Here is a 9,377-nt window from a genome sequence, read left to right on the forward strand (position 1 = left end):
GGTGGCGGTCGCTGCGAGGGAGGAGGGTGGTGGGGATGGAGTGGTCAACAAGGATCCCTCCCACGGGTCAAATCAAGTCAAAGCGAGGTGTGTCGCGTTCGCGGCCTGCATGCGGCTGCAAACCGGAGCCGTGTCCTGCCTCTATGACGGTAGTTCATGTTTGTTCTTAGGCTTGCGTCATGAAACCAGTCGCGCCCCTCATGCAGCGCATCTCGCATTCGCTCACCAGCAGATCCAAGCACAAGCAGAGACAGGAGGACAGCACAGGTAGCAGCGTAGCGGGCCATGGAAGCTGCGGCTTTGAAAATCGATGCTCAGGGTTCAAATCGGCTTCGTTCTTTCAAGGATTCTGCTTCGGTCTGTCGTCGATATGCACGAGAGATGAGAGCCTCAACGTGACAAAGGGGTGTGCACGCGAATGTAAATGAAATATTGGCGAGATGATGTTCAATTCGCGTTGTGCAGCACACGGAGCCTACATAAACACCAACTTGCCGGCCTGAAGGCGCAAGGCAGCGGTGAGCAACGAAGTGACCAACGAGCAGGCAAGGCACGTCCTGGCGGTGGGTGATCAGGCGGGGGACTCCTTGCCTTCAGCTTTGACCAACGGCACCTTGAGACAATTCTATCAAACAGTGCACTGCTGTCGCCTTGTCCAAGCACCGCAAGCAGGAGGAGTCTGGACACACCCTAGGGCCTGAACCCCCCCCCCCATGATGACTCACCTACCAGGCCGCCTGATTCAACCGTCACCGGCACCCCGCCCGGCCCTGCTGATGATGATGATCCTGTGATCCGGCGCGTGCTCGTCACATACGTCATGCATACGCCAGCGGCAACATCGCACACGCACGGTGACACGGTTGCCCGACCATCAATCCTAATGAGCACCTTACCGGCCGGCGACAGGCTGCGTGCGGGTGGATGGGCCAATTGGAACCGCGGATGGGCAGTTACACGACGGTGGGAGGATCAAACGAATGGCACTTCATGCATCTTGCATGCATGATGCATCAGCATTGAATTGCAAATGCATTCGCGGCGCCCGGGTGCGGGGTCTGGAGCAGAAAAGGGAGTCGGCTGTGCACGACTGTCTTGGCGGCAAGGGGAGCGAAGAGGCGCAGCTGCGGCAACTTGATTCCCCGTGTGGCAGCCGACAAGAGAAGGAAAGGTGGAATCATGGGAACAATTTAGCTAGATGCGGATTGGGTGCGTGCGCGAAAAGAGCGGCGCGCGCGCGTGCATGGGCGGCAGCCCAGGGCGCATGCATGAAACGGGGGCCGATGAAAATGCGGCAGTGGTTTGTGTTGCGTCGCGATCTGCAACAATGATGTGGATTCGGAGGTAAGTGTGCAGAGCGTGCCGGGGATGGGCGGCGGCGTGACGCGGGCAGGTGTGCGCAAGCATGCAGTTGCAGAGCCCTGCGAGCAGGCTCAGGCGCGCGAGGATTGGCCCCCAGGGGCGGCCAGCAAAACCCAGGCCCGATGAAATCGAGAAAGGCAGCCCGAGCGCTGATGCGACAGACAGGGCGCGCCGTCCTCCCCGAACAGAACACGACGCCCGTGCAAGGCGCGGCGCGGCGGCGGCCCGGCGCGGCGCAAAGGTGGGCCGGCGCTGGGGGGCCGCCGCGGCGGCGCGGGGCACGGGGGCCGCTTAGTGGCCGCCGACCACGCCGTAGCCGTAGCCGTAGGAAGTGGTGTAGCCGGCGGCGCGGGCGCGCTCGGCGGTTGAGGCGATGGCGCTGGGCAGCACCTCGTCGGTCGACATGGAGTTGAGCATGGCCGCGCGGGACGGCAGCTGGCTGGCCAGCGCGGCGCGCGACAGGACGGCCGCGGCGCGGTTGTCGGACCCGGCGGCGGCGGCGGCGTCCTTGGCGGCGGCGCCGGCCTTGGCGGCGGCGGCGGCCTTGGCGTCGGAGCCGGAGAGCTTGCGGCCGAAGGTGGGGCCGAAGCTGGACCAGGGGCCACCATAGGCGGAGGCGGCGGTGTGCTGCTGGGCGGCCACGGCGACGGCGGCGGTGGGGAAGCCGTCGGCGGAGCCGGACACGCGCTGGACGGCGTTCTGGGTGTCCATCATGTTGAGGAGGGGGCCCATCTGTTGGAGGATGTGACAAGGTGGGAGCGAGAAGGGGCGTGGGTGAGAGGGGGGTTGTGAAGCATTCTGCAGCAAGGCTCCTGCAGGTGACATTCAAGGTAGGGATGAGGGCAAGCCGAAGCTGCTTATCAGGTTGGAAGCTTCCCTGACTCAAAAAGCTTGCCGTGCTGCTCACTGCTGCTGCTCCGCTTATGTGACACACAAGCCAGCGCATGACACCCTCAGTTTGCTGCTGCACAACCCCGGTTTCAGACCCGCAGCTTCCCGCAGCTTCCAGCACCCACCTCGCTGTTGGGGGCGTAGGGCAGGGCCTTCTCGCCGAGGAGGCTGCGGCGCAGCTGCTGCAGCTTGCGGCCGAAGGTGGGGCCGAAGCTGGACCAGGGGCCACCATAGGCGGCGCCGGCGGCGTGCTGCTGGGCGGCAACGGCAACGGCGGCAACAGGGAAGCCGTCGGCGGAACCGGAGACGCGCTGGACGGCGGCCTGGGTGTCCATCATGTTAAGGTGGGTGCCCATCTGCGAACATTGTGATGGGCGTGACGCAGTTAGTGCAAGGGTTCCATGCTACAAGAACGTTCTGAGCACACCAACTGGGTGCAGATGGTCCTGCATTCCCCCCCTAGTTTGTCCCAGCCCATCTCTGAGCACGCATGGGAACGAGGCGCCATTGCACTGTGGCTAGCCAGCTAGGCTCAATCGCCCGTGCGCGCTGCGCGCCCCGCACTCACGTCGCTGTTAGGGTTGAAGGGCAGAGCCTTCTCGCCGAGGAGGCTGCGGCGCAGCTGCTGCAGCTTGCGGCCGAAGCTGGGGCCGAAGCTGGACCAGGGGCCACCATAGGCGGAGGCGGCGGCGTGCTGCTGGGCGGCAACGGCGAGGGCAGCGGTGGGGTAACCGTCAGCAAAGTCGGAGACGCGCTGGACGGCGTTCTGGGTGTCCATCATGTTGAGGAGGGGACCCATCTGTTGTGGGTTTGGTGAATAAAGGCGAAGCGCGCCAGACGTGACGCGCAGGCGAGTCTCGTGCGAGGGTGGCGAGAATGATCGCGCGCACGCGCGCTGCCGCACGTGTCCAGCTGCGCCAGCGGCTGCGCGTGTCAAAACAGGCAGCACTTTTGACTGCTGCATCCCAGTCACGTGCCAAATGAGCGCGTCCCTTGGTCTGGGGAGCATTGTGCTGCCCCGTGTGCCCCAGCCCCGCCCCCCCCCCTTGGGGTGAGCAAACCGCAACTCACGTCGCTGCCTGGGGCGTATGGCAGGGCCTTCTCCCCCAGCATCTTCCGAGAGGGGGCGGCGCCTGCGCATGATGGACGTTGAGAGTGCAGCACGGTTGGCACGTGAGCAATGCATGGGGCCGGGGAGGTGCGCAGGCAGCATTGGGCGGGGCCGGATCGCCGCGCCAGGCGCCCATTGCTAGGCTTGGCTGCATATTTGAAGACTCACTTGCGAGTGCAAGGCCCGCCACGAGGAGCGCCAAGGCGATGGTTCCGCGGGCCATGTTGATAACCGTAGGCTCGAGCGTACTGGGCGAGAAGGTTCGCTGCGGATTGCGATTGAAGCGCAGGATTGTGATACTGAAAACAAAGGTGAATGCGTCTAAATATGCGAGGGCGGTGGTGACTTTGCCCGGAACGGTGAACACCAGTGCCCGCGGCTGCAGTCAACGCGCAGGGTGACCAGCGTCCCGCTGCCTGGCCGGCCGATCACCCCAATCACCATAAAACATGGTAAATCAATCTTTTTCATGCAACTATCTATTAGCGGCTGGGTCCGGGGACACCGTCGGCGCGCGCGTCTGGGTGCCAGGTCACCCCTCCAATCGGGGAGGGCGGGTGTCCGAGGCACGGGCGGCGGGCGCCGCAGGCCACGCCTTGTTGCCTCCGTTCACATTACTCATGTGATTGCCTCCACAGGATCTCACCCTCACCCGCATTGCCTTCCACCATGCCCACACACCGTTCTGCCCACGCCCATCAGGGATGCTCCATTTGCAGGGCCGTAATGGCCGTTTTAGCCCCTCCCATACATCCACGCGCCTGCCGTGCGTGCTGCCCCAACCTCCCCACAGCCTGATGCCCAGGTATCCATGCATGTTCTCGGGCACTTCTCAGCGTGGCTGGTGCGGCTGCCAATGGACCATCGAGAAGGGGCTGCGTTCAAGCTGTGGGAAGAGAAAACAGCCAAAACACAAAGGCAACGCAGCTGTGAGGTGGACAGCGGCTGTCCCCACTGCAATTGAGTCTGATCATGTATACTCAGTTTAGGCGGCTGGGGCACCCTGAGTTGCCACATGCACTTAGCGGACATCCGTGCCCACCTCCAACCAGCCCAAGCAAGGCGGTACCGCGAAGCTGACATGGCGCGTGGTCGGTTGGGCTTGCAGGGGGCGCCGATCACGTTACCACCACCAAAAACCAAGCGAATTGCATGTTTTTCTGCAATATCTGGTCATGAGCAGCCACACAGCGCTTGGGACGTAAAAGCGCCTCCGCGGCGGCAGGGCGGGCGCCACACACAAGCACCGCCGGCGCAAGCATGTGCCGTCAAAGTCATGACAAGCTCTTTTCCACATGACTTTTGGCCGTGCATTTGTAACGTGGTGCGCGGGTGGTGTCATACAGATGCGATCGTCATTGAGCCTCTACATCGATGATGCTGAGCACCGCACGGTCTAGTATTGCGAGATCTTTTAGATTTCGCTGCATACGCTGCAGCAGCACGCTGCGGACCCATCGCGCCGGAGCGCACGGGGCAATGCTGAGCAGCAACGCAGCGCCCGAAGCAGCTGCCAGCGCCACGCACGTTGAGCTGCGCGTCTATCGCAGCCAGGTTGGCGGCGCCCTCGGCCGCATCACCCTGTGCCGCGAGAAGGTGCGGGCACCGCTTAAGTGGGTGCCGCCCCTGCCCGTCCTGGAGCGGGTCAAACACTGCATGCACAGTCAGCGTGTTGGGCGATGCTACTGCTGCCGGGCCCAGGACAGCACCGCGTCATGCACATGATGATGCGACGTGATGACTTGAACCACAGGTACTGAACGCCCTAGATGCAGGTGGGGATGAATGGCGCTTGATCACTGCCCTGCGGGCTCTTGACAAGCCAGAATCCATGCTACTTGCCTTGTCTGCAGGACCCCTGTACAGCAAGGGTTGCAGCCGCCGCTTTCCTGACATGCTACCAGGCTGCTTGCTCATGCATGTGCGCTTGCATGCAACACAGAAGCTGTGGAAGCCCTGCGGGCGCACCTCATAACTTGCGCCGCGGGGCAAGCTGGCGTTTCGGCTGTCGTCCTCGATTCATGCACACCCAAGGCGTTTTGCGCAGGTGCGCTGCTCTTGAAAGCCGCAGCCTGTTGCGGTACCGCGTCAGAGGGGGCACCACTCATCTGCAATGCAACAAAGAATCAGCAGGCATCTCAATTACAAGCTTGGAGGGGCCCAGACGTGGCTCCCCCTGGTATCATGCCCAGGGGGAGATGTGAAGAGCGCGAGGGCGGCTGTGCTGGCGGCGCCCTACAGTGACGCGCCCCCGCGCGGGCACCACGTCCACCGCGTATTCCAGGTAGGGGCTTGTCCACACAGAACCATACCTTTGTGGCACGTGCAGCATTACTGTGACAGGCTGCTCCTCTCCCCCTGGCAAGGGGGACGTTTCAGGAAGGATACATTCCTGGTGGTATGCCTTCCCTGTCCAATATGTCCGCCGACCTCTTGCTTAACTGCAAACTAGCGGCCCCGCCGAACCTCCTGCCCCGGCTCGACGTGCCCCGCCTGCGCCAGGCTGAGTACTCAACAGTGGTGCTGACCGCAGAGCTGTCCTCCCGTCTGCCGGTGGTTGCCCTGTGCGATGGCATATGGATGGGCCTGGGCTTCGGGATTGCAGGGTTCTGCCGCCACAGGTGTGGTCTGGAGAGGGCGCCAGGCCACCAACTGCCCTGTATGCCCACAGGGAGCGCAACCGGCGGCTTGGCAACATGGCAGGTGCATGCAAATTGTACAGCTGTGTTGCAAGCATCAGATGAAGGTTTGCTGTTGTTAGCGCATGCCTTGGTGTCGCATGCCAAGTCGACATAGATTTAGGGCTGAAACTTTGGCCTGCACGTGGTCACTGCCTGCTGCTGCTGCAGGGTTGTGACGGAGCGCACCGTCTTCGCCATGCCCGAAAACATTATAGGTGTGAAGCTACAGGGCGCCACCGCTTCCCTGGGGCTGGTGCATGCATGCTGCTGCCGCCACGCCGTCCCTGGCGCGCATGCCGTGATGCGGCCTGCGTGTGCAAGGCTGCGTGCCCGATTTTGCGCGCACATGCGGCACGCGATGTTCTTTCACCCCGCACCTGGACCGCTCAAACCCAGGCCTCTGGCCGGACGTCGGATTCGCATGGCGCGCAGCACGTCTGGCGTCACCAGCAATCGGCCTATACCTCGCCCTCACCGGCACCCGCGTGGCGTCGGGCGCGGATCTGCTTTGGCTGGGCGTCGCCACGCACTACTGCCCGAGTGCGGCGCTGCCACGCCTCTTGGAAGACCTGCAGGCAGCACCCGCGCTCGCCGACGCCGTGGTTGCGCGCGCATGCGCCGCCGCAGCCGCCGGGGGCGGCGGCGGCGGGGACGGCGATGGCGGCGGTAACGGCGGCCTAGCACCGGGGCCGCTACAGAGGCTGCGGCCGCTGCTGGAGCGGTGCTTTGGTCCGCTTCTATTAGAACACTATGGGGCACCTGACAGTTCGGGGGGCGGCGAGGCTCAGGCGCTGCAGCAGCTAATGGCACGGCTTGAGTCGGTGAGCAAGCGGCAAGGGCGCCTTGCATTGGCTGGGGCTGGAGTCGTAGAACAACCCCCCCAGGTTTTGACTATAAGAGGTGGCCTTGGCACAGTCGTTAACAGGCAGCTGCCTGCTGCCAAGTTTGCAATCGCATGCCGCGCTTTGTGCAGGAGCTCGCCGCGTGCAGCGCCAGCAGCGGCTGCGGCAGCGGCGACGGCAGCTGCGGCCGTGGCGTTGATCAGGGCGAGGCCGCCGACCTGCTGCGCGCCGCCCTGGCGGCGCTGCGCAGCAGCAGCCCCGGCTCCCAGGTTATCACCCTGCGCCACTACGCCGCACTGCACGCGGCAGCGGTGGCGGCGGAGGCGGCTGGGCCCGCGGCAGAAGCGGCGTCGGCGCCGCCGCTGGTGTCGCTGCGGGACGTCATGAGTCATGAGTACCGAATGGCGGTGCGGCGTGTGGCGCAGCCAGACTTTTTGGAGGGCGTCCGGGCGCTTTTGGTTGACAAGGACCGGTGCCCAAAATGGCGGCCGAGGGACTTGGAAGAGGTGGACGCTGACGTGGCGCCTCGGCTGGCGGCGCCGCTCCCGGCAGGGACTGGGGGCCTTGATCTGGGGGAGACGGACACGGCCGTGCTGGCTGCTTCGCGGCGGTTGGACTGATGGTGCATGGTATTGACTGATGTCATCTTGATGTGCGTAATCCAAACGGTGTGCTGTGGCGTGCGGTGGGCGTCCGTTTCGAGTGATGCTGACTTGGTCAAGCAGGACTGTACGCTTGTGCATGGCGATCAGCCGTGATTGACTGGAGACCTGTTAAACATACTGCTTGTTCAAGCTGACAACAATTCAGGGCTGGCTGCGAGCTAGGCGCAGTGGTGACCTTGATTTTCGGTCGCTTTGTCGATGAATACTGCGCACCACAAGGGTCGGGTGAAGCGGCGCTTGCAACATGGTGCAAAAATCACCTTGATGTATGAATTTATATGTTGTTTCGGGTTTGTATGATCGCAGGCAGCGCGTACGAAGAGTGCAGACTTCCACAAATACGGGTGCAAACCGCCTGCCGCGAGGTGTGATGATCCGTTTAGGTCATCCATGTACACATGAGTACAGCGACTTATAATCCAAATACACGCGTCAGCGAAAGCCCTCAGCGCTGCTAGATATACTTGCGGCACCCTTTCTTTCTTGAAGCGCCCCCGGACATATGCTGGAAGGCGATCGTATGACAACTCTTCAACCTTGATCATAGCCTACAGATGGCGGACAAAAACGTGGCTGGGGTCCTGGACCCCAGTGAAGCAGTCGTTACGAGCTGGCAGAGGCAGCTGTTCACGGACATGAGTGAAAAGGGTGAAATAGACCGCATCGTGACCTCCGCAGTGGAGGGCCTTGGCATCGGCACCGACGGCGGTGGCGTCCCCAGCGCAGCAGCTGCTGCATGCGCCGGCGACGAGGCGTCCCAGCCGCTGCCGCCGCTCGTCGCCCTGAGCCGCACGCGCGAGGAGAGCGTCGACGCATGTGATATCCCAGCGGATCGCCCCATCCGCCTGCCGGAGGCCATTCCCTCCGATGACGGCGACGCCCCCGACCTCCCCTCCTCGTCCCCACCTCTCCTGGGGCCGTCCTCGGCGCCGACCGCCGCCGCGGAGGCGCCCGGCGCGGGCCTCGGCGCGCTTGACGGCGGCGCGAAGGCCTCCCCGGGCTACTTCATGTACCAACAGCTCCTGGAGCGCGCCCTCAACAGCGCCCAGCTCTCGCGCGCCGTCGCAGACCTGCTGACCGGTGGCGCCGGATGGCCGGAGGAGCAGCAGCTGGAGCAGCAGGAGCAGCAGCAGCAGCAGCAGCAGCAGCAGCAGCAGCAGCAGCAGCAGCAGCAGCAGCAGCAGCAGCAGCAGCAACAGCAGCGGAGCCTGCTCGGTGGCGCGGCCGCCCACAGCAAGTTCCCATCAAGGGCTACGGGCGCTCCGCGCGCGCAGCAGCAGCAGCAACGGCAGCCGCAGGGACACGCGCAGCCCCAGGCCGAGCAGCGGGGCGAGTATTACTCGTCGCCAATCTTCAAGCAGCCAAGCCTGGACAGGCAGGGCTCCCAGGGGGCGCGTGCCACGGCGCTCAAGGTGCGTGGGCGGGCAAAGGGGATGACCAGACAGCACAGCATCACTCCTCCACTCGCGGTCCAGCCATGCTCTGGGGTGACCTCATTATGTGGTATCAAGCTTGCAGAACGACCGGGGCCGAGGCGCCACGCAGACGTGCGGCTGTGCTTGAAGCGCTGTGGGCGGCGCGCCGGCCCGTACACCTCACCCGCGTTTCCTGCGAACCCCCGTCTCTCGCGAGCAGGCCAGCCCCGCGGGCATCGGGCCCATGGCGGCCGACAGGCGCGCCCGCCGCGGCGCGTCGCCCGGCCCCGCCCCCAGGCCGGCGTCGCCCTCCGCGGCCGCCCTCCGCGGCGCGAGCAGCGCGCCCAGGCCGGCGCGGCCCGCGGGCCCGGACGAGCCCGCGCACGAGCGGCTCTTCCGCCTTGGGACGC

The 9,377-nt window shown here is 64.3% G+C and overlaps 4 protein-coding genes across 4 annotated transcripts; 2 read left to right on the top strand and 2 right to left on the bottom strand.

Moving 5' to 3' along the window:
- Positions 1 to 1,653: 1,653 nt before the first annotated feature.
- Positions 1,654 to 3,587, bottom strand: MNEG_7607 (hypothetical protein; the record flags this gene model as incomplete). The annotated part of the gene is made up of 5 exons (XM_014043918.1): positions 1,654 to 2,094; positions 2,379 to 2,609; positions 2,822 to 3,052; positions 3,325 to 3,386; positions 3,533 to 3,587. The coding sequence occupies 5 exons, from the start codon at positions 3,585 to 3,587 to the stop codon at positions 1,654 to 1,656; spliced, it is 1,020 nt and encodes a 339-aa protein (XP_013899372.1).
- A 3,413-nt stretch (positions 3,588 to 7,000) lies between these two features.
- Positions 7,001 to 7,507, top strand: MNEG_7608 (hypothetical protein; the record flags this gene model as incomplete). The annotated part of the gene is made up of 1 exon (XM_014043919.1): positions 7,001 to 7,507. The coding sequence occupies one exon, from the start codon at positions 7,001 to 7,003 to the stop codon at positions 7,505 to 7,507; it is 507 nt and encodes a 168-aa protein (XP_013899373.1).
- A 680-nt stretch (positions 7,508 to 8,187) lies between these two features.
- On the top strand, positions 8,188 to 9,115 carry MNEG_7609 (hypothetical protein; the record flags this gene model as incomplete). The annotated part of the gene is made up of 2 exons (XM_014043920.1): positions 8,188 to 8,964; positions 9,098 to 9,115. 2 exons carry the CDS (start codon positions 8,188 to 8,190, stop codon positions 9,113 to 9,115), a joined length of 795 nt encoding a protein of 264 aa, XP_013899374.1.
- A 32-nt stretch (positions 9,116 to 9,147) lies between these two features.
- MNEG_7610 (hypothetical protein) lies at positions 9,148 to 9,367 on the bottom strand (the record flags this gene model as incomplete). Its single annotated transcript, XM_014043921.1, has 1 exon — positions 9,148 to 9,367. A coding segment is annotated over one exon (220 nt), but the record flags the coding sequence as incomplete, so codon positions are not given.
- Positions 9,368 to 9,377: the final 10 nt, after the last annotated feature.

The sequence above is a fragment of the Monoraphidium neglectum genome (genome assembly GCF_000611645.1).
Source record: "Monoraphidium neglectum strain SAG 48.87 unplaced genomic scaffold scaffold01362, whole genome shotgun sequence".
NCBI lineage: Eukaryota > Viridiplantae > Chlorophyta > Chlorophyceae > Sphaeropleales > Selenastraceae > Monoraphidium > Monoraphidium neglectum.